This window comes from Onychomys torridus, chromosome 5, assembly GCF_903995425.1.
Source record: "Onychomys torridus chromosome 5, mOncTor1.1, whole genome shotgun sequence".
NCBI classification, from domain to species: Eukaryota; Metazoa; Chordata; class Mammalia; order Rodentia; family Cricetidae; genus Onychomys; species Onychomys torridus.
The window spans coordinates 136,684,208-136,707,761 of record NC_050447.1 but is presented as its reverse complement, the minus strand read 5'-3'; the positions used below and the strand labels follow the sequence as shown (position 1 = coordinate 136,707,761).

At 41.7% G+C, this 23,554-nt stretch overlaps 1 protein-coding gene across 1 annotated transcript; it reads right to left on the bottom strand.

Annotated features, from left to right (window-relative positions):
* Positions 1-163: 163 nt before the first annotated feature.
* Positions 164-23,554, bottom strand: LOC118584703 (spermatogenesis-associated protein 31D1-like). The gene is made up of 6 exons (XM_036188942.1): positions 23,366-23,554; positions 22,627-23,246; positions 21,976-22,498; positions 3,937-3,985; positions 3,245-3,305; positions 164-2,981 (listed from the first exon to the last, which is right to left on the bottom strand). The coding sequence occupies exons 1-6, from the start codon at positions 23,552-23,554 to the stop codon at positions 164-166; spliced, it is 4,260 nt and encodes a 1,419-aa protein (XP_036044835.1).

Genomic DNA, 23,554 nt, shown 5'->3' with positions numbered 1-23,554 from the left:
GAGAAACTGAAGGTACCTGGCCAAGATTACAACTACAGATGAAATATTGGTGAGGCTCTGGCTACTGTGGGGCATGGATGGGCACTGCCTCTGACACAGTAGTTTCTTCCGTAAAGCCACACATTTCTGGAACTATATGGACCTGTCTGCCACTGTCTCCCATTCATTTCTTTTGGTCAATGGAAGTATCACCTGCACCAAATTCTTCTGTTTTGCAGGCCAGAGGGTATGCATTCTTGGCAGATGGAGGGAAGTCCTTGTTCTGGCACTTGTCTAAGACATATGAATGCATCCAGGGCTCCTGTTGCTGTTCCACACTAAGCCCTGTTGTAGACAAGTGAACCCACTGTACCTGAGAAGCATTCATGGGTCCACTGGAAGGGCTTTGGTCATGCATGAGTAAAGGTTTGTAAGTGAATTTATCTGAGGCAGGGGGCATGTCATTTGGGGGCCCTAAAGCTTGGATGGGCAGTCTGCTTTCCGCTTTAAATTTTTCCTCCCTAGATACTTGACTATTGCAGTCAGATGTCTGACTTTCCTGGAAACCTGGTATTTCCTTCTGAGCCCTTCCAGCTACCAGAGTACTTTGTGCTTTTGTTGTATTCCCATCTGCCCCTTGGGCACTCTTCCACTGGCTGGTGTTCAAGATCTTGGTAGGTTGTGGTTGAAGACCACTGAGCTGCCCTCTCTTGACTATGTTACTGACCTTGTTGGATACAAATGTGTTTTTGTCATTCATCTTTGTTCCTTGAGGCCCCTGGACTGTTTTGCTGGAATCCAATTGCTTACCCAATGGCACAAGGCCAGCCTCAGTGGATATTCTGGGCACATCTGAGCTATGTCTATTGCCCTCTGACTCTTTCAGTCTGATGTTGTCTAAGCCAATGGATACCTGATGCAGAACAGACTTTGTCATTGTATATGTGCTTTTGACATGTCCATCCTTGTTATCAGAGGGTAACTGTCTCTGAGCCTCATGTTCTTCTTTATCTATACATAAGGTAAAAGGGAGAGGACAATGTCCCGATCTGGACACAGTGCCAGATATATGATCCTCATTGGTTTCATTGAGATGCCTGATCAAGTGCTTTTGCAGGGCAGTTTCAAGTTTTTCCTGACACTGGCTAACCTCTGAGGTCCCTGAAGGTTTGCCTGACAGACTGCCTGGGTGGCACTGTAGGTTCGTTTCACAGTCAGATTGCAGGCCATTAGCTAGAGCACCCTTGGTATTACTCCACAGCTGGTGTTTTTGAACAGTCTCTAGGCTATTTCTCCTTGTCTTTAACAGTTTCTCCCCTGATTGTCTTGCTGGGAAGCTTCCAGATTCATTCAATACAATGTTGTGTAGGTTTTTGCTGTCCTGTTGCTTAAAGAAAGAGATCCACGAAAGCCCATAGTTGCTCGTAGATGAGGATGACTCTGGAAGTTCTGCCCGAGGACTCATCCATGACAGAGACTTATGGACCCTCTTGGGCAGGCCCCAACGTTGTAGTATGAGCCTCTTTCGAAGGTGGTGCTCAAGTTTCTTCCGGAGCTCACTGGTGAGGAGGAAATTTCCAAGAGAGATGGACCTGGGAACATGGATCTTGGAAGACTGCTTGACCAATGAGGGCTTGGGAGGTGGGGGACAAAATTCTTCCTGGGATTTTTTTACTACAGTGGGTAAACCCCACACTCTCTCCTGTTCCTTTTTCAAGATGTTGTATTCCAGGCAGTGAATTGCAGATGGCTCGAGAGGTTGTACCTTTTCCTGGGGTCTGTGAAAATATACCCCACAGATTCTAAGCTGGGAAAGATGAGAAGGTGACAGCACAGGAACTGAGTGTTGAAGCTGGGCCTGGGGCTTGGCTGGAGGGACAGGCTGAGAATGAGATGAGGACAGAGTTTGGGGCGAGTTCTGTGGTCGACTCTCAGGCAAGGACAAAGGTGTGTGGTTGGTAAACACTGGGGAATCTATAAATCTGTTAAAGCATCCAGAGGTCAGGGAATGGTCAGCCCACACAGTAGCAATAGAGTTCATGGACTTGCTGTGTGGAGAAGGGAGGCTCCAGAAGAATTGGATGTGTTGAGGCTCTAACTGGTCTTCAGAAGTCCTGAGATGGGGGGACTGCTGGTACATGTGAAGTCTCTCTAGTTTACCTTTGCAGCTCCCCAAAGGATGGGAAACTGCCAAGTTCTGCTGATCAGAATCTGGGGTCTTCCCCAAAGTTTTAAATGAATCAGCCATCTTTCCATTTTGTCTCTCAAGTAGTACCATGGCATCAGGACTGGAAAGGGGAAGGTTTCCAGGTAATGTAAGGCAGGTTGTGATGTTTCCCCATAAGTAGGATTCAGAAGAATGGAGGTCAAGAAGCTCTTGGTTAACCAAATGTGCTGGCTCCAATTGGAAAGAGTTGCTAGTATCAGTCTGCTGCTGAGTAAATTCCGACATTGCATGCCTTGAACTGCAAATACCTTTGTTTGTTGGGATAGTGAACAGCTCCCTAGGGCTGCCCACCAGAGACAGAATGGTTGTTGGTTGAGGATGCAATTCTGTTTCCTGAGTGGCATGTTGTTGTGGAAGAGGGAAAGTGGCAAATGGATGGAGAGAATCATGGTCCAGAGAGAATTTAGCATTCACAGGAGGAATAGATTCTGATAGTATAGAGTCACCCAGTGGTGAGGCAAAAAGTGTGTCTTCTAAGTGGGCACTCTGGTGAGGTGAAATAATGGAGGAAGAATGTAGAGAAGGCTCATATGGAGGGTCTGAAATTGGATGTCCTAGAGAATTTTCTGGGAGGGAAAGGGACAGAGTCAGTGATGTCTCAGTCACAGAAACTGCAGTGGAATCCATACTGGACACAGAGGCAGCACCATCTTCGAGGGTGGCCTGAGAAAGCAGGCGACTGATCTTAGCAGTTGCTCCATTACACACATCACAGAAGGGATCTGGACATAGTAGTTGCCGAAAGTGGGAAGGATCATACAGATCACCTAGGGGGCTGCAGGAGATAGAAATTTCAATTCTGTTGTAAAGACCAGCAGTGAAATGGGACCTAGCTGTGATGGAGATACCCAAAGCTTGTATGTCTATTCATTTTATGCCACCCACAGCTTTCAGAGATGCTGTAGCCTCTCTCCATGCTCTTCCTTTGTATATTTGTCCCATTGAATACCCCTCCCATGACAAGAGCAAGCTGCACAGAGTACCCATGATGTTTTGATCATAGGGAAAATGAGGCCCAAGAAAAGTAGAAAGAATCACCTTTGCACAACAGACAGAAGCTTCCTCCGTTCCTGTGATTGTCTCTGGGTAGTTCTACAACCTGGGAAAGCAGAGGTGTTAGTTGTAGGAAAGAAAGGTAGAAACATGATGGTCACACAGGTGTTCCTTTAAGGAAAATACTTAGGTTAGTAAAGTCTAAAAGTATCAAGAACAAGTAGACAAGATCAAGTTGTCATTAAGAAGGTTCACATGTATGTGGTTTCATGTAAAAAGTACCTTCATGTCTCATGTGATGATGCTCACAACCACCATATAAAGCACACAAGTCTTGGTTTCCTCAAAGGTATCTGAGCACCCAGGTGTCAAGAATGTGGATATCATGAGGCAGGAGCTTGTGACTCAAAACAAACAAACAAACAAAAACAAAAACAAAAACAACCCAACAACCTCACCCCTGAAACACCCATAGCCCTCCCTGGACATGTCCAGTGCTCATTGCATGTGTGGTACCCACTGTCCAGTTGGTGCCTGGCAGCTTCCTGCCCATAGGAGAGCAAAGAATCAACTCCAGCATGTCTCTCATGCTGTTTTCCTGTGAGGCTCTCCTTTGAGGACTATTTCCTGAGAGACTGTGCCTGGGAGCTTTACCTCCTCAGATCATAGACCTAGGACCTTATAGAAATGACAGGATGGGAAACTGGGAAGAGGACGTCCAATGGATAAGAACCTACCTTTAAATGATCTCTTCCTTCCTTTGTCCCTGCCACTTGTGCACTGCCACTGTGGACATAGAGAAATGAACAAGGTATTATAATTTTTTCTGGTGTTTCTCTTCTGAAGAAACCCAGACTTCATAAACCAAAAATATTATGACATCTATTCAATTAATGAAATCTATTCATTCCCTTAGTTAACTTTCAGAGATGACCAGATGTTTTGTCTTCACTTCTTTAGGAAATCAAAGGGGGATTTTTGTCTGTAAAATCCACATTTGGGATTATCAGTCAAAAATTTGAGGCCAGATGCAACATCTGTGCTCCCTTTGAGACACCTTTGTCCTGTGGGACAAAGCTCAGCTTTCTGCTCAGAGGTTCCAACCAGTCAGCACTGCTTTCCTAACCAGCCCAACTTGGAGGATAGTTGGGTGAATGTACATGTAGGATAAGAATAGAGCCTGGGATTGAGTGTCAGGAGAAGCTATTCTCCTTCAGAGTATCCACCTTCTAGAACTAATCCTTTGAGACTAAGAATGAATGTTTTGCACCCTTTTGCCCTAGAACCTTTATCCATACCCAGAGCAGTAGACTGAAGATCCAAATGAAAACTTTAGTCCTCCCTGTGGCCCTCCTCTGGCAGGACTTATACCTTAGGACAGCAGTGTTCTTTCCTCTCCTCAGTGTCCCATCTTAGGCAGGTCTCTGGTAGACAGCCAGACTCCTAAAGTAACTCATTTGGTATTGTAGCATACCAGTAAAGAATATCTCTTGGGGTCTACCATACATCCTTACCTTTTTGATGTCCTGACTTTTCCAAGGTGGTGGTAAGAATGGTTTCAATATCAAATACCATAGGTATAGAAGAATAAACCCCACTCCACACAGAAAGATATAATTGGGGTCAGTATCCAAAAAAGCCAATCCAAAGTCCAACCATGGTTCAATATATCTATTCAGAAAAGAGAGGATGTTCTCCATAGACTGAATCACATGGCTTCCTGAGGCATCTGAGTTCTGAGATTGTTTGGGCCTCACTGTAGGCTCAGGTATGCATCACAGAGCCAGGGAGAGTCATAGAGGGTTTGTGAGGGCGGAGAAAAGGGTGAGCCCTCAGCTCCTCCCTCTCCCTCCTCCAAGCCCCATCAGTGACCTCTGCTTGAGACTGCTGCTCAATTTTCCATTCCCCCTTACCTCACTTCATGTTCCTCAGGGAACTTTTCTCTTTGTTCCCTCTGTGATCTGGTTGCCAACTCATTCATCTTTAGTTTTTGGATGCTCTTAAATTGAACTCAGCCAATTCTCCTGACTAGAGAGTCTGACATGACACCTGAATTGCTTTGGGACAGATACTTACTCTCAACAGCACAAATGTCCTAGCTCTAATACAGTGGTTCTCAACCTGTGGGTAGAGACCCCTTTGGGGATTCAAATGACTCTTTCATGGGGGTTGCATATCAGATATCCTGCATGTCAGATATTTACATTAAAGTTCATAACAGTAGCAAAATTACAGTTATGAAGCAGTAACAAAATAATTTTATGGTTGGGGGTCACCACAACATAAAGAACAGGGTCACAGCTCTAGGAAAATTGAGAACCACTGCTTTAATATAATACATCTATACATCTATAGAATGTTTTTTTTATCTAATTCAACTATAAAACAAAATTTCTTTTCCATGCATTTACTTTTGTAAATATCCCATAACAAATTTTGTTTCAGTCAGCCTTTAGTGTGTTTAGTTGGACAGGCTGAATCACAAAACTAACATAAATAAAAAGTGAGTATACAAACCAACACGTTCAAGCCTTCTGAATTAGAGGGCTATTCATTCCATTTACTTTTCTGAAGCGATTGAAGCTTTAGATGGAACACACACACACAAAACTCTCTCTCTCTCTCTCTCTCTCTCTCTCTCTCTCTCTCTCTCTCTCTCTCTCTCTCCTTCTCTCCTCTCTCTTTAGCAAGTCCCTGTGGTAATTCCACATCTAAGAACAGTCAGTCTTTTTTCTGTCAGTGTCTAGTTATTGTGATAGTTCCTCCAACTGAATGTAAAACAGACTATCCTATTTCTAAGTGTTATGCATTTTGCTTAAAGCAATCTTAATTAACAAGCTTAGGGGCTAATTTCTAAGTTTTTGTGCAGTATCAAAGCCTTAGTGTAGAAACTGTGATTGAGGAAATTTAATTGTTTACCCATGTGAGACATCCAACTTTGATCTTTTTTTGAATGTATTTTGTCATGAAACTGTTTGAGAAGTCCTGGTATGTGTAATAACCCTTGCTAATATCCAGAATTTTATAGACTTTCAACAACACATTTTTATACATCTTCCAAAGTTTGAATAAACCAGCATTCCACGTCTCACAGACAACTGTACTTCTCTAATTTGTTCTCTCATCAGCTGTCCTCTGGACTCTGACAGTATCTCATTTCTCCCTCAGTCTTGAACCCCTTCCTTTGACATTGTGACTTATCCTCCTTACTTGATCTCTTGTGCTGTGACAGAGTCTCCAAGCCAGGCAGAGTCAGTCACCTATTGGTTACACAGAATCAAGTAATCTTGTCCTGAGGACAAAACATACTTCTTGATTTGTAACATCAGCCAAATTTGCATGTACCACATACCTAAATCTAGAGCCTAGGATACATATGTACCTGTAGTTCACAGACTCTACCCTTGGGCACAATATGTCAAGTCCAAATTATTGACGCATAGTAGGCTGGCAGGGAAGGGTGATACCACTGTAAACACCATCAAGAGTTCCTTTAACACAATGACCTCCTAACCTTGAAGTATTCTATGACCATCCATCATCTACTAGCTATAACGTCCTTACTACCCAAAAGAGTGGTGTGTGTGTGTGTGTGTGTGTGTGTGTGTGTGTGTGTGTGTGTGTGTGTGTGTCTGCTGTCTTTCTCTAACCCTTGGCTCCTTGCACATCATATGGTGTTACTGTTCTGGCTCTACTGACCTGGGTACCCTTGGGGGTAGGGAATGAGAAGATACAGAGTCAACAGCACAGACTCTGGGAGTTGCAAGCAAGCTCATTTATTAAACAAAGGGCCGAGGTATTTGTGTGCTGTTTGGCGGGCTTTGCTTCTATGGCTATTGTGGCATTTGATTTGACTCTAGGCTGCAAATCATCATCATTTGGTTTGGAGCTTTAGGGTCATGTTTCCTCTGGCAAGAGTGCATGTCACACAGCTCATTGCTTGCTTAAGGTGTGGCCCAGTGCTTTCAGCCTTATCTGTCTCAATGTGGCATTTGTGTTTTGTTTATTTGTTTAACACAAGATCTCATTCTATAGCCCAAGCTAAGCTGGGACTTACTACACAGCTAGGTTACCCTTGACATTATAAGGAATCCTTTCATATCAGCTTTTTAAGTGCTGGAGTGAAATTATTAAGACCACTCCACGTAGTTAAAAGGGGGGTTTATTTTGTGGGGTAGCTTACAAATGAAGGGATAGGTTGCAGGGTCTGAGAAAGGTATGGCGCAGTCCAGTGGTGTTCTCTGGAGAACTCTGCTCGGTCTACCTCCAGCGTCCAGGGTCCTGGAACCAAGAGAAGCCTCTCCTCTCGATCCTGGGTCTTCAATGTCCTCCCTCAGCCCTGCCTTGTGGATGTGACCATTACCAAAGCCTCAATAGAGGTTGGAACTTCCAGGCCAAGGCTGGACGGCTACCCACTACACTGGAGTTATATAGGTATTCACTACCATACTCAGTTTCTCAGCAGACTTTTGATTTAGATTTGGCTGGTTAGTGGTTGGTGACAGGGGTTCATGTGATGTAGGATGCCCCCAAACTCACTCTGTAGTTAAGAATGATCCTGAAATTGAGACCCTGCTGCTACATTTCAAGTGCTGTGCCACCATACACAGCTATCTTGGCAGTTTTTGAGGACAATTTCTTACCCTATTTCTGCCTTTCCAATGCTATTCCTTTTGTTATTGAAATATTTCAGCTCAGCATAGATTTTTATAAGAATAGTTTATCTTTTTTTTTTTTTTTTTTTTTTTTTTGGCTTTTCGAGACAGGTTTCCCTGTGTAGCTTTGTGCCTGTCCTGGAACTCACTTGGTAGCCCAGGCTGGCCTCGAACTCACAGAGATCCACCTGCCTCTGCCTCCCCAGTGCTGGGATTACTGGCATGTGCCACCACTGCCCGGCTTTTTTTTTTTTTCTTTCTTAAAATAATCCAAAAAGGATTACTTAGATGCTCCCAAACATTTTATTTTCAGGTTAATCTCACTAGAAGCAAAAATAACATTTAGAAAGGGACTAGTTTATGATTATTAAAACAAGACTGTCACTAACATCCTATCCTGTCTATCACTCAAGTGATTTAAGCCTGCTCATAGGCAATGTCCACACTGATTGCTCATCTCTGCCTTACTCCCACCAGTAAGTAGTTCCAAGGAAGTTCTTAAGGTATTGATCTTGCTATGTTCTTAGTTTCCCAACTATTAGAGAACCTTGTAGCTTGATCAGTACATACAATTCAAAACAAAGAGGTTCTAAGTATGTACCATGGACATCCATTTTCTAGGTAGGTAGAAGGCAAGCTGCTTTGTAATAGCTCATTCCATGATCAAAATGTCACAGTGAGTGAGGGAAAACATGATAATGATGAGGATTCATGTGAGGAAAGAAACAATAGCAGGATGTACCTGAGTAAGGTGGTGTCACCTGGAAGCATAGTCTTCTCTAGAACTGGTCTCACCAAACAAGAAGTGAACTTTCATGGTGCAATACTTCTTTTTCACTTTATACTCAGTTTCCCTGTGGCACACCCCTCAGTCATCACTTCCTGATTGATAGTAAAACAGCACTGGTTGGTGGCACTGGTTACCAGCAGAAAAGTCGGCCATGACTACCAGTTATAAAGAGCTTTATTAGAATGAAACAGGGGATAGGAGGGGAGCCAGGCCTGGTCAGGGAGGGAGCAGGAGCAGGTCAGGGAACAGAGAGAGAACACAGAGCAGAGAGCACAGAGAGAGACCATGGGGGTCCACATCTGGCTTTTTAAGGCGAGCATTGAGTGACCACGCAGGTACATAGTCACTGAGCCCACTGATGATGTAAGATGCCAGATGCCAAGCTGCACATGTGCCAGAATGAGAGCAGGATCCTAACACTGATCAAGATAGTTATCACTAGATGCCATATTGTTGAGTTTTCTATAGTGAAAGTAGAAGACACATCAGAACTTGGCCCTGGATGTTCTCCACTTATTCCTGCAAACACCTTTTGGTGACTAGTTTTCCCACAGTCCACAGAACCATACATTACTACCAAGACTACCACAGTGGCCTTGTGACAATCTTGGAACTCAAGAATAACACCAACTTCTGGCATCTTTGTGTAACATCATGAAAATGGCCACTGTATCCCATCTCAAATTTATTTTTTCAGACAAGAGACAGTTTTTGTTTTGTTTATAATTTTTCTATCCTCTCTTTGTTTTGGTTTTGCTGTCTCCAAGAACTTATTTCCCAGCACCAGGTCATTTGCTTGTGGTATTTATGTACCTTCCAAAATTTGAGACAATTATATGAAATTTATCTTCTCCAAGTTGTGCAGGGTCACATGCCTCAGGCTACTGATTAGAAATTTGTTACTTTTGGGCTGGAGAGATGGCTCAGCCATTAAAGGCTAGGCCCACAACAAAAAATATAAGAAATTTGTTACTTTTAATTTCTGTCAGTTTCATGCTATTGTACTCCTGTCTCCTACCATGAGGACTTTCATTCCTGCATTCAAGAAATGTCTTTAGTGGAGTTTTAAAGCTCTTTGATATTACTCAGTGTCTCCAGGAAGGCACTCTGGTTAAGCTTTGGCTACAGAGATGACATAGCACCTAAAGAGGTGCCTCACCTGTTACAGATTCACTTCCTGCCATTGAAAACTTGGCTAAGGACAAGGCAGTGTGAAGGGCTCTTCCAGTGATCTAGGCTCTGGAACTGGTCCTTAGCCTAGATGGATAATGACCTTCCTTCCTTCTCCTCATGCCTTCCTACCTTAAAAAGGAAGAATAGTTTGATTTGTGCATTAACTTTGATAAGCTTTGTTGACATCAATTACACAAAATAAATGAGTTACAAAGCAACAAATACTATATGATTCCTGTATGTAAAACTCAAAGAGAGAAAACCAAAAACTGAATTTTTGTTGCCAGGGATTGGTAAGGAAGAAATGGGGGACTATTGTTTACAGAAATAGAGTTTATTTTGCAAAATGATAAGGCTTTGGAACTCAGTGTACTACAATGGGAATATACTTAATACTGAACTCTGAACTTAGAGTTGAATGTTAAATTTAAAATTCTTTGTATTCCACCACACTCTAATAAAAATAGCCATTGGCAATATTTGGTGGAGTGGTGACCCATGAAAATCATCTCTCTCTCTCTCTCTCTCTCTCTCTCTCTCTCTCTCTCTCTCTCATGTGTGTGTGTGTGTGTGTGTGTGTGTGTGTGTGTGTGTGTGTGTGTTATGTGCACTTATGGGTGCATGCCCATACATTGAAGTTGGGTATTTTGCTCTATCGCTCTTATTACTTTGATATAGGATTTCTCATTGAACCTAGTTCTAAGATAGCAGTCAATTAGTCCCAATGATACACCTGTCTAGATTACCTACAGTGTTAGGGTTGCAGGAATGTGTGCAACCACACCCAGCTTTTTATGTGGATGCTGGGGATTTGAACTCAGGTCCTCATGCTTGTGCAGTAAGTATTTTTACCTAGTGAGTGATCTCTCTAGCCTCATCACAGCCCATCACAGTATTTTTGTGTTGGTTGAAACATATGTCTATTTCTTTTCTGTTACTAATATTCATTCTTCAATGACTGAAAATTTATGATGTCTTAAAATTGGACAATTGGCATTTCTTTTTTAACTCAGGGAAAGTATAACATAGACGGAAGTCTAGAAGTAAAACCACTAATATTTGAAACACATTCTTAAATAAACACAGTGAAGCAAGTCTCCTAAACTGTATGTCAAGGCAAATGGTTCCATACTGTGAAGGGCACCTTCTGTAGGGAAATTGCCAAGCTACTGAAAGGGGAAGTAGAAAGAGATTCTCAATCATAGATGACACCTTCAAAGGATATGCTATCTTCAATCTAAGCATTAGGCTGGCACTGCTCTTAACTTCTTCCTGAGGGGTTTGAGAATGCATTATGCCAAGAATCAAGTCTTGACACAAGAACCAGCTCAGTCTAGTTTATTGGCATTGTGCCTTCATCCATTGAAGCCTACCTGCTATTTTTCTTTTGTTTCATTTCTCTTTGAATAAGTCCATTTTCTATGGGTTTTGGTTAGAGGTCTTAACCTACATATTGGGGCTATAGCAGAATCTGAGATGTTATGTACTATATTCTAAAAGAAATTAGCAAATGAATTATAATATCTTAATCAAGATAAAGATGACATGAAGTAACCAAAATGCTTTTATACAGATCCCAAGATGGAAGAAGAATAAATTATTGCTATTATTATTAGTAATAGTAATAGTCGTAATAGTAGTACTATCTGCATGGAAATAGGTGCATCATATACAAACTGCATACTGGTTTTGTGATATTGGGGGGGTCCCATAAACTCTCTCAACTCCATCTTCACATCGGTGACCCTGGTTTTTGTCAATTTAATAATACTTGTTAAGCAAACAGTAAGGATGACTATGTGTGAATATCACAAAAGGTATAGGGACCACTGGAAAGGAATTTTGCAGGGATTAAATGAGTTGGGAACTTAAAGACAATGAACAGAGTATAGTTAAATAATGGAAAATAATCAAGAAGAAACAGCAGAGGATTCTGGCTAACAAACCTAACAGGCCAGTCTTGACAGGCCAAGGCTACAAGACATAACCTGGAGGATGGGTGAAGATAAGGTATCCAATCAGATATTGATTTGGCCAAATCCTGGGTGTTGGGGCTCCTGCTAAACTGACTAACAAGGAAAAGTAGAATAGCCTAGAATTTTCAGGAATCTAATTTTTTGTAAGTCAAACTATCCTTTCAGTAACAAATAATAGTAAAAACTGATGGCTTGTAGGCAGCACTTGTATAGCTCTCTAGAGTCATTTGATGAGATTAAAGTGGCTATTTTCTATTTTTAAGTTTAAAGAAATCCATGTTTTCTTAGCTCAGGAAATTTTATTCATTTGAAACAGAGTGTAATAAAACACAGAATCAGTAAAGTAGTGCTGGGTTTGAATACTGACTCCACAAGTAGATGGCTCCCATCAAGTCACTTAATGTCTCTGAATTTATTTTCTTCTAAAATATTAACATATGAAAAACAACCCTTGAGTATTTTTGACAGACTCTAATGCTAAGTTTACATATAAGTTTCTAATGTATTGCCAGGTACAAAGTGAGCTCTTAATAAACCTGTTTCCCTCTGCTTCTCTTAAATGTTCAGTATAGGAAGTGGACTTTTATGTCCCACTGGCCAGCTCCCAAATAACCACACAGAGACTTAATATTAATTATAAATGTTAGGCTAATAGCTTGAGCTTATTGCTAGCTAGCTTTACAACTTAAATTAACCCATATTTCTCATCTACCCTCTGCCACGTGGCAGTACCTTCTTTTAGCATAGCATGTTCATCTTGCTTCTCTCTATATCTCCTCGTGACTCCCCAGACTTCCCCTTTTTTCTTCTCAGTGCCCTCCTACTCTGGCAATCCTACCCAATCTCTTCCTGCTCAACTATAGGCCAGTCATCTCTTATTACACAATGAGGAGTAATATATATTAAAGTATACAAAGATTATTCATAGCAGTTCAGAATGATAGTTGATGTTTACATCTTAGCCTTATGAAGTGAGAATTCTTGATATTATCATTTTAAATGAAGTGGGAAGAATGAACCACTTTAGTTATCTGCTCTCATAGTTCTCATTAAGCATCATGGGACAGATTCAGACACCAACAGATATCAACCTTAAGGTGAACTGAAAGGTGACTATAGACAAAGCCCTTAGAATTAAACTAAAAGAATTCAAGACATATAATAAGAAAATTAACAGTTAAAGGACACAAACTAAGACCTTAATGATTATAAAGATTTAATATGTTAGCACAAGAGAAGAATCAACATAAACAAAATTCTAAGAATATTAATGAGTACATCATAAAAATCAACAAATTATACCAATGTACTTGACAGAGGATCCTTAAATTGGTGTGAAAGAAAAAGGGCCCAAAATTCACGTAAGTTCTTACAGAGCAATAAAAATGTCCACACTCTATATACCACTTTTCATGGGAAGTGTGTAAAAATATTCACTTACTATTTTGTGTCATACTGTAATACCTGTCCTCAGTGGAGCCAATGGAAGTAGGAAAACATAGACACATCTTTTGCACACAAAAGTTATTCCTAGAGGATGAAAATCACTTCTTCAATTACAAATATACTCAGTGCTGTACCTAGAGAGGATTCAGAATGCTCTTCTCCACCCACTAATTCTCCCTCAGCATACCCACTGACTCTGTATTGCCCACATTTAATGGCCTCTATGCCCATCTGCTTTTAGTATTAAAAGTATAAGTGGAAGTGACAGCCATCACCATCAATCATTTATTTGACCACAGTTAAATAACCCCAAGTTCTGGGAGCTTTGAAGGAGCCTACCATATGAGAAAGCCCACAGGGCCTGGCTACCAGTGGATATGCCCTCAGTGAGACCTCCTCAAAAGTGATCTGGAGATAGGGAGGTTTGAGAAAGTTTCCAGCCCTGTGTAGTTCCTGAGACTATGAAACTGGACTCTAATATTAATGGGGGAAGTCAACTTTATTCCTTCAGCTGAGTGAAGCTTGCTTCCCTGGTTCTGGGACTGTTTTACTTAAGTTTTTACTCTTAGACATCCTCAGCTTTTGCTGTCCAGTCCTATCTTGTTCATGAAAAAAATATACTTCAAACAATAGTGAACACAAATTCAGTGTTAAACCTTTTGCTCTCTCCATTTCACCTAACATCTACTTTGAAAACTTCAAAAAGGTGACAGGATCCCACAATGATGATTCCACATGGACTACAGTAAAGCCATTAACACAAAGGAAAGATGAGCTTTGGACTACAAACTGCTCAGGACAATTTCAAGATGGCTAGCTGAGATGATCCAGATTCACAGACTACTCAAACAAGGACTTGAGACAAGTCCTGCACTTTCCCATTATGCAGAGACTGGACAAATGATATAGCTCTCTTAGGACATGACAATTAACCCAAAATTTTTCTTTTCAGGATTCCCAAAGATGCCTTCATCCCCAGAAAGCAGGAAGTAATTTTAAGAAAACAACTCCCACATTCCCAAGAGGTGGGATGGGAGGTTTTTGGTTGTTTAATGAGTTATGGTTATTGTCATTGTTTATGATGGTTGGTTATAAGTTGTTAATGGTTGATGGTCAGGGAAAAAGTTGAACAAGGCGATTAGATTCAGAGATTTTTTTTTAAAAAAAAAAAGAAAAGAAAAAAAGAGAATATAGATATGAGGTAGATCATTGAATCTACTCTGAGAAAAAAGATAAAGAAATAATAGGATAAATGGGTAGATCATTGAATCTACTCTAAAAAGAAAAAGGGGAAGGAAGTAAATGCTTTCATTATACATGCACTTAATTCTCCACACATGACCAGATTCAGAATAGGTAGGCCTCATATCATCTATCATGTTTGAAACCATAAAGTATATTGTAGCATGAATCTTAAAGAGTCTTATTAATAAAATCAAACCTGAGGTCAGTTATTGGGATGAACGCTGGAAGATCAGAGAAGCAGAAAAAGCCACAGCTACCTCGCCTCGCCAGTTCCTCAGATGATCCTGTTTCCTCAGACTGGAAGCCTCTGTGTCCTCATCCAAATGGATCTCAGCTGAACTGCTGCTCACTGTCTTCTGTCCACAGAAGAATTCATGGTAGCACACTTCTTCCCTTCCAAGCCTCACTTTACTTCTAAAAGATAGTCTTAGGTAGGATGTGGTAGCACAATGTTGTAGAATATTATTTTAACTAGGCAAAGATGTATTACATTTGGTTATGCTGCAGAATATTACTTTAACTATGTAAAGGTGTGTTACTTTTGTTTATACTGCATTTGTTTAATTATGTAAAGATGTGTGTTTAGATATGTAAAGATGTGTTGCATCTGTCTCATCTTGCCTTCCCAAGGCACCTGACTGGTCTAATAAAAAAAAAAACTGAACAACCAGTAGCTGGAGAAAGGACATAGAGAAAGGACAGGCAGGGCTGGCAGGGAGAGAGAATAAATAGGAGGAAAAATCTAGGCTCGAAAAGAGAAGAGAAAAAGAACAAGAGAAGAAAGCAGAGGAGAGAACAAGGGAGACACCTGGGGCAAGAAGCCAGACATGAGAAGTAGTGGAAGTAAGATAAAAGAAAGAAAGGAATAAAGTAAAAAGCCCCAAGGCAGAAGGTAAATAAAGAGAAACAGGTTAATTTAAAAGAGCTAGCCAGAAATAAGCCTGAGCTAGGCCAATCATTTATAACTAATAAGAAGTCTCTGTGTCATGATTTCGGAGCTGGTTGGTGGCCTAAAAGAAAAGGCCAGGTACAGCACATGCATTTAATACCAATACTCTGGAACCAAAGGCAGGAGGATCTCTTTAAATGCAAGAACTGCTTGGTTTACATCAAGTTCTGGGCCAGGCAAAGTTACACAGTTCCTAGTTGTTTTCCCCCCTTGAGGAATGTGGCAGTCTGGTAGTTTAATGTAATTGGACCCCATAGTCTCAGAGGGACTGGCACTACTAGAAGGTGTGGCTTTGTTGGAGTGGATGCGGCCTTGATAGAGGAAGAATGTCACTGTAGGGGTAGGCTTTGAGGTTTCCTGTGCTCAGGATACTGCCCAATGTCACAGGTGATTGCCTGTTGCCTGCAAGATGTAGGACTCCTGGTTATTTCTCTAGCGCAATGCCTGCTTGCCTGCCTGTTGCCAAGCTCCCCACCATGATGTTAATGGACTGAACCTCTGAACTGTGAGTCCCCTCAATTAAATGTTTTCCTTATAGGACTTGCCATGGTCTTCTTGCCTCTTCATGGCAATAAAAGAAACCCTAGCTAAGACAGGCAGTAAATAAACTACCACTATTTACTGCTGTGTGTCAGGTCCTGGCTAACAACTGAATCCAAGATCAACAGGAGTAAAGGCACACCTGATACTCTAAAAGAAAAAGTACCTTCTGTTAAGAAGCCAACACCTATGTTTGCATGTGCACTGCTCTTTTCCTAAGAGTTCCCTTCTCTTCTGTAATGCATGGGTTTAATGTATGTTAAAATATCTTCTTAATGAGTACTAAGTTTTCTATTCTAAAATGTCATGACTTTTGGTGCCTCCTTTTGGGTTGGGTTGAGGGTTTTGACATGATATGAATCATTGTATTTATGAGTGGTGAGATGAGCAAGGGGATATGTCCAACAAGGCCTGATACCTAGCATAATATGTGAAGTGGTGAACAGGAATCCAATGGGACCTGATTCATAGCAGTATATATAGGACTGCAAGGGGGTGTCCAGTAGGGCCTGATACCTATCAGTGTATGTGGGGTAGAGCAACAAGGACTGAAGCTTATAAGTTTATATGTGCTGGACATGTTTTTTATCTATTGCTGATCCAAATTGCTTTGCTGTTTTTTATGCCATGCTGGTAACCTGTCTTCTGGTGAGTCACATAAACTTCTAGGTATGAGACCTCATTGGTCACCCCAACAAAGTTGCTGTACAACTTACAACACTAGTGTAGGATGAATCTTAACAGGTCTTATTAATAAAATCAAACCTGAGGCCAGTTATTGGGGTGAATGCTGGAAGATCAGAGAAGCAGAACAAGCCACAGTTTCTTCACCTCGCCAGTTCCTCAGCTGGTCTTGTTTCCTCAGACTGCAAGCTTCTGAGTCCTCATCCAGAATGAATCTCAGCTGAACTGTGTTGCTCCAAAGCCTAAAAGCTTAACCAGCCACATGCTGAACCAGCCAAATGCATCTAGTTTCTGGTCTTCACACCTTATATATCTTTCTACTTTCTGCTGTCACTCCCTGGGATTAAAAACTGGATTTCTGGGATTAAAGGCATGTGTCACCAGGCCTAGTGGTTTCTAATGTGGCCTTGAACTCAGAGATCCAGAGGTATTTCTGTCTCTGGAATGCTAGGATTAAAGTCGTGTGCTACCACTGCCTATCCTTATGTTTAATATTGTGGCCGTCCTGTTCTCTGACCCCAGATAAGTTTATTTCGGGGAACACACAATATTTCGGGGAACACAATACCATCACACACTAGTTATCAGACTTTATTGAAAAACCTCATGCCTCTGCTTCCAAAAGAAATACACTACTAGTTGTCATGCTTTGATATGCACTCTGCCCTCAGGCAAAGCCCCACATACACTGCTAGATTCAGATCCCGCAGAACATCTCCTGACCCACCACATCACATAAACCTTGAGATATAAGCCCTTATCAAACAACCTGTGTCCACTGCCAATACTCCACATACACTGCTAGGAATCAGGCCCCAATGTATAGCCAATCCCCCTAAAATCCCACATACACTGCTATGTTTCAGGGCCCTCTGGACAATCTCACTTCATTACACATAAAGTGCTAGATATAAGGCCTTTATAAACAGTGTCCACCCCCACCTTGTCACCACCACATAAGCTACATGTTAACTCTTACTAGAACCCATTTTCCCCCCATATAATGTATTAATCAGGCCCTGTTAGGTATGTCCTTTAGGCAATATTGAATGCCCCACTGCATCCTTCCCATATAAACATCTATATATCAAGTCTTTCTGTATAATCCCCATTTAAGGCCACAACCACATATTCAGTACTTGGCATGAGACCCTACTCGACAATACTGCCAGAACAACCTCTGGAGATATACCACATACACTGTCAGGTATCAGGCTCTGCTAAAGACCACTCACTCCACCTTCACTGCTACCACACATACACTGCTGGAACCTTCTTTCTTACCCACATAAAATGTTAGCATCAAGCCCTGTTGGACACATCCTGTTGGATACATCCTCTTACCTACACATTTGTTCAACATATGCTTTAAGTTTTAAAGCCCTGTATTTCCCTTCTTTATAATGGGCCAAGGCAAGAACAGGCCTAGAAATTTGTCTTCTGCTAAGGTTATTACTTAGTGAGTTCAATAACAACTTCAGCAGTGACAACCCCACAAATTAGCCCTTGAATTCATTCAAAGGTGTGTAGCCTTCATTGAAGGGAGCCAATTTCCACCCAGAAGGATCACAGGTATTACAGAAATTTGATTGAGAAAGGACTGTATGCTGACCCTTCCACATGACAATCCTAGCCCCACAGCAATCCAAGTTTATTTATAGGTATATTCCCAAAGGGAGGGACCTCTAGACATAAAGTGGTCCTATGGCTGCTGGCCATGTGTAGGTTACTGTGTCCAGACTTGGTAAGATATCTTTACCTTTACAAAGTGAAACAGTGTCATCTCAACAGATTAGCCAAAGTGAAAAACCAGGATTCTCTCTATGGAGTAGGAACAAGTGTAGGAGCTTGCTTATACACCAGATGAGAGGAGACAAGATCATGTGCACCTGGAAAAGACTATGAAGTGCCAGGAGCCATTTTCACAAGCTATGATAGGCTACAGGATTATGCAGTAATTATTAGCCATCATTTGTTAAGGTCAACCCTTTAGAATTAAGGATTCTACTAGAGAAAACCATCACACAAAACATTTTGGAATTACTGACTTTTGAATGAATTGGCTGTTTTCTTGCTGTGGATTCTTGCTGCAGTCTTTTCCCATCTTTTACAAATTTGGGATTCATTTCCCACAGTTCAGCACTATTTGATCATTTATTGGGCACAATTTCCCCTATGCGTTTGGGGTATTTGGATAACATCCCCCAGCTATGTGTGAAAAAAGTCACACAATCCCAGATCTTTGTTCCTTTCTCCAATGTAAATGTAGAGATCTGCCTTCCTGCAATTATCTTCATTGACAGGCATTTGGTCAACGTTAAATGTCCAGACAAAAGTATTTCATTTGAGACATTTTTAGACACCCAAGGTCATAGAATTACAACAAGTCTAAAATTGATTCACAGCCTTAGAGAGACAGGGAACAAGTGTGCCTTGGGCTCACGCCACCAGCAGATAGGAAAGTGTTGCCCCAAGCTAATCTCACACTAACAAATACTTAACACTTTGTACTTACTTTCACCTTGGCTAATTAATTAGCTTATTATCTAACCACACTTAGGAATGTAGTATTACACACAGATCCCCTTTTCCCATCTTAGACTTTCTTATTGATTTAAGGTCTCTCTCCCTCTCAACTGACCCCATTCCCTTTAAGAGTTCATTGAGGCTTTTACTAGTCATTCCCTCCTTGAGTCATAAATAAATTCTGACAGTCACTGCCTGATGTAAACTCTTATCAGCCTTTTATGAACCTGAAAGAATTCAAGCCTTGTGACCTTGCTTTGGCCAGAGAACTGCTGATTGTATGTATATAAAAACTGGAAACTTGAAAGACTCAAGGTAGAACAAACAACAGCAGAGAGAACTTACTTAGAACAATAAAGAGACATGGACTGAAAGAGCACGGTGCATAGACTCATTCCTTATACTTTAGATTAGTTCCTTTACTGGTTGTAGAGTCTCCTTTGAATTCTGGGAGAAAGCCTTCAAGTCTGGCAAAAAATCTATAGTGGCAGAGTGGCCAGATGGTGGGCCAGTCATCAAATAGCCAGGTGTGTCTACCTTTCTAGGGCTCTGACAAGAAGGGCTGAGCCTGCAGTGAGCTAAAGAGCTGATGGGCCTGGACACAGCAGGTGGAGAACCAGTGAAGGGGCCTATGCCAGGACTCAATCTTGATGCCTAATGGGTGTAATCTATAGGCAGCCTCCCTCCAAAGTCCATGGGTATCACTAGCAATACAGTGACAGAAGTGCTGTTCAGAACCTGTATCTGAAACCAAGTCGGGGCCCAGTATGGTGCAGGGGTTTGTCCTAACTCTCAACTCTTCTGTGTCATCCAGCAATCTTCCAGTTACTGTAGAATTTGTGTGGGTGCTAGATAGATTCATGATACTCTCTCCTTTAGAGGCTATAGGGTTGCTTTTATCCAGGGGTCCAAAGCTGTCTTTGGGGCTAGGCAGTGGCTTTGCACCTGAGGCACAGTTTTCTTTCTCCATGCCAACTTCTCAGGCTGAAGTGTTCCTGGCCACTGAGTCTTTACTCATATTCCCAGCCAACAGTCCCTACACAAAAGTGCCTCTTCCTCTTCTGAATCACCAAACCAGCATGCACTGGGGCTAGGACTGGGATAAAGAAGGAGAGTGATAGAAACAGGAAGTTAAACCAACAGTAGCTAGGGGAGACTGAAGGACAAGGGGATGCAACTCTCTTTGGAGATACTGTTGGGCCCCAGGATTTACCTATCTTGAAAAAGATGTCAGGAGGCCGCCCAACACAAATATCCCACTGCCTGCTAACTACATATTATCTTGCTCCTCATGCTTACTCCATGGAGGTCATCCACCAACCTGGTCACACTGGGAGCCTAAATTCCACAGTCATCACCAACAACTATAGCATCTCACAGTGAGTGTCTGATATAGGACCAAGGCCTCACCTAAGTTTGTTCTTCCAGCTCAGCACAGCTGTGAGGAGAGCTATTGCCAGACTAGTTTCATGGAAGAAACTGAACCTCTAAAGGGACAAAGGCTTTTCTAAAGATAGTGTAGAGGTCTCACAACCTATGCTAAGTGAGTTCGGATGTAATCACTTTAGAGATGTACACCAAAGTAAACATCAGCTTGAAGAATGGGCTACTTGGGGACTACATTCTCATCTGGTTAACCTGCTCTGGAACAGGTGGGTAGGCTGTGATACTCTTTCTGGTAGAATTCTTTTATCCCTCTTTCCTGTCATCAAGCCCTCGCTGAGAAATCTGAAGGGAAATATAGTAGAGCAAGATGGGGGAGTGTCCTATCAAACATTTGAGGTTATCCCCTAGATGGGGATAATGGTCCCAGAGCCTCATATATTTCAGTACTTGGTTCTCCACTGTTTGACGAGGACTAGGAAATATGGCTTTGTTGGAGGAGTTGTATCACCAGGGGTAGGCTTTGAGGTTTTAAAAGTTCACTCCAGTCCCAATTAGCTCTTTCTGCCTTGTGCTTGTGTATCAAGATGTAAGCTTTCAAATACTGCTCCAAGGCCATGGCTGCATGTCTACTTCCATGCTCCTTGCCATGATGATCATGGACTCTAGCCCCCTGAAAGTAGAACCCCTATTATAAACTCTTCTAGAAATTTCCTTGGAAATATTATCTTATCAAAGCAATAGAAAGTAACTAATACAGGACTAGAGATAACTCTGGGCATTTTTTTACTCATGTCCCCACTACGAGGAGGATAAAATGGAAGGTAAGTCCTTCCAGATTTCCTGGTGACTTGTCATCTGGACTTCCTGCCTGGTTCATGCTGCAGCTGTCTCAATCCACACCAGGCTGATTTCCCACTCCATGTCTCAGTGTCCATGAAGTCTCATCACTTAAAAGTAGAAAGACACATGAAAGTGAATCTCTTGGCAATGGAACTATACAGTACTACTTATTAATTTACAACCCTGATGTGTCATAGCTTTCTACCTGATTCCTCCCTTCTGAACCTTTGTTTCCTTTAGTCAACCATTCTTCAATGCCTCTGCAGCCACTGGTGACCATTCTCTGTTGTCTACGTCCAGGTTCCACCCAAAAAGAAGCTGTTGCTTTGTCCTTTTGAGGTGTAAGTTGCATGTCCCATAAATGTGTATAATTATTGAAAGTCACTTGCAAAGAACATTATAAAATGCATGAATTAAAATATAGAAGTGTATTTTGGTCTACTACCTACCTGGTTTTATGTGACTCCATTCTCCTCCCTTTCTATTGGAGCCACTTTCTTCTGGAAAGCATGGCTTCTCCTTTGGGGAAATAGGCAGCAGCGCAGTCTTTGAAAACAATTCACTACTCTCCTTTTCACCCTCTTCCAGCACTGCCTTATGTTGTGGGAAGAAGCTGTGATCACACTCTGGGACTGGATACTAGTGGAGCTTGGCTCAGAGGTTTCACAGAGGAAAGAGCTCCTTTTCTTGTGACGAGTGCCTATGATGGTAACACCTTGAGGTACTTCCCTGGAGTTCATTACAGATGATATGTTCTGGGGAGACAAGCTATCCTTCAGGTTGGTTTCACTCTGTGGTGCCATCTGGGCAATCTGATTTCTAGAAAGATTATTTTCTGAGGATGTGTTGCCAAAGGCTATAGCCTTGGAAGTCATGCATCTCTCCTGAAAACTGCTTCTCATGAGATGAGCAGCTACAGGACCACATTTAGGTGCAACTTTAGGAAAGAGGTTCCCATCCTGTTGACACCAAAAGATGTCAGGCATGCTGAGCCTTCTGCTCCCCTTCTTCATTGCAATCTTTACATCATCATGAAACGGGTGTTTTGCCAGAAAGGTGTAGGTGGGAAGAGCAGGCTCACTCCCTGTGCTGTTTAGGGGGAGGTGAACTATGGGAAGACATGAATGTGTAGTGGCAACACTAGATTGCACATGTTTAATTTGATGATGTAAGTTGCTGCCCAAGAATGACTGATATTTTAATATTAAGTAAGTTGCCATGATGTTATCAATTTTTGTTCAAGTAAAGAGTCTCTAATGTCCTTTGGACTGTAGCCCATGACCCACATGGCTGTCACAATATCGAGGTTTGGTTTGATAGGGAGCATCTCCAGGGATGATGATAGTTTTAGAAGTTCTTTACTGTCCTTGAGCCACAGATGTTTCATAATGTCATGTATCTTGGGCCTCTGCTCAGAGTCAATAGTGAACAACTTCACAATGAGGTTAACAATGTGTTCTGGAAGCTTTGATGGAATGTAGTAATGTGGATCTTGCATCTCCACGTTCATATCTTTATATGTTGTTGCTTTGAATGGGAGGTACCCTGTCACCATGATATATAGTACCACTCCCATACTCCAGATATCAGGCATCTTAGGGTCATATTCTTGGCCATTGAAAAGCTCTGGAGCACAGTATGGAAGGGTACCACAGAATATCTTCAACTTCTGCCCAGCAGTTACTTTGGTAGCTAGACCAAAATCACATAGCTTGATGCTTCCTTTGCCATCTAACAGTACGTTATCTGGTTTGATGTCCCTATGTGCAATGCTATTCTCATGGCAGTACTTAACTGCACATACCATCTGTGAGAAGATGTGTTGGGCCTCCTCTTCCTACATGGAACCCACTATCTGGAGGCCAGTTCCATAACCATATAGATATGCTGAGTATTTTCCATGACATGGAACAGTTTAATTATATTAGGGTGGTTCAATAATTTCATGATATCTACCTCATTTGTGATCAAGGCAGCTTTCTTTTTGTCCTTTTTCATAATCTTCAGAGCAACCTGCACCTCTGTATGGAGGTGGCATGCCAGTTTCACTTCAGCAAAGCTGCCTATACCAAGGGTATTGAGGATCATGTAATAATCTATAAGGACCTCCTTCCCAGAGGGACTTGCCTTCAGGTCTTGATGCAT

What these genes read in the sequence shown, in the direction of transcription:
- LOC118584703 (XM_036188942.1), bottom strand. Translation starts at nt 23,554, where the DNA reads ATGCATCAAGACCTGAAGGCAAGTCCCTCTGGGAAGGAGGTCCTTATA. An exon ending in CAAAAATTGATAACATCATG is followed by an intron (nt 22,499 to 22,626) that starts GCAACTTACTTA and finishes CCCCCTAAACAG; the next exon opens with CACAGGGAGTGAGCCTGCTC. An exon ending in AAGGAAGAGATCATTTAAAG is followed by an intron (nt 3,306 to 3,936) that starts GTAGGTTCTTAT and finishes CTGCTTTCCCAG; the next exon opens with GTTGTAGAACTACCCAGAGA.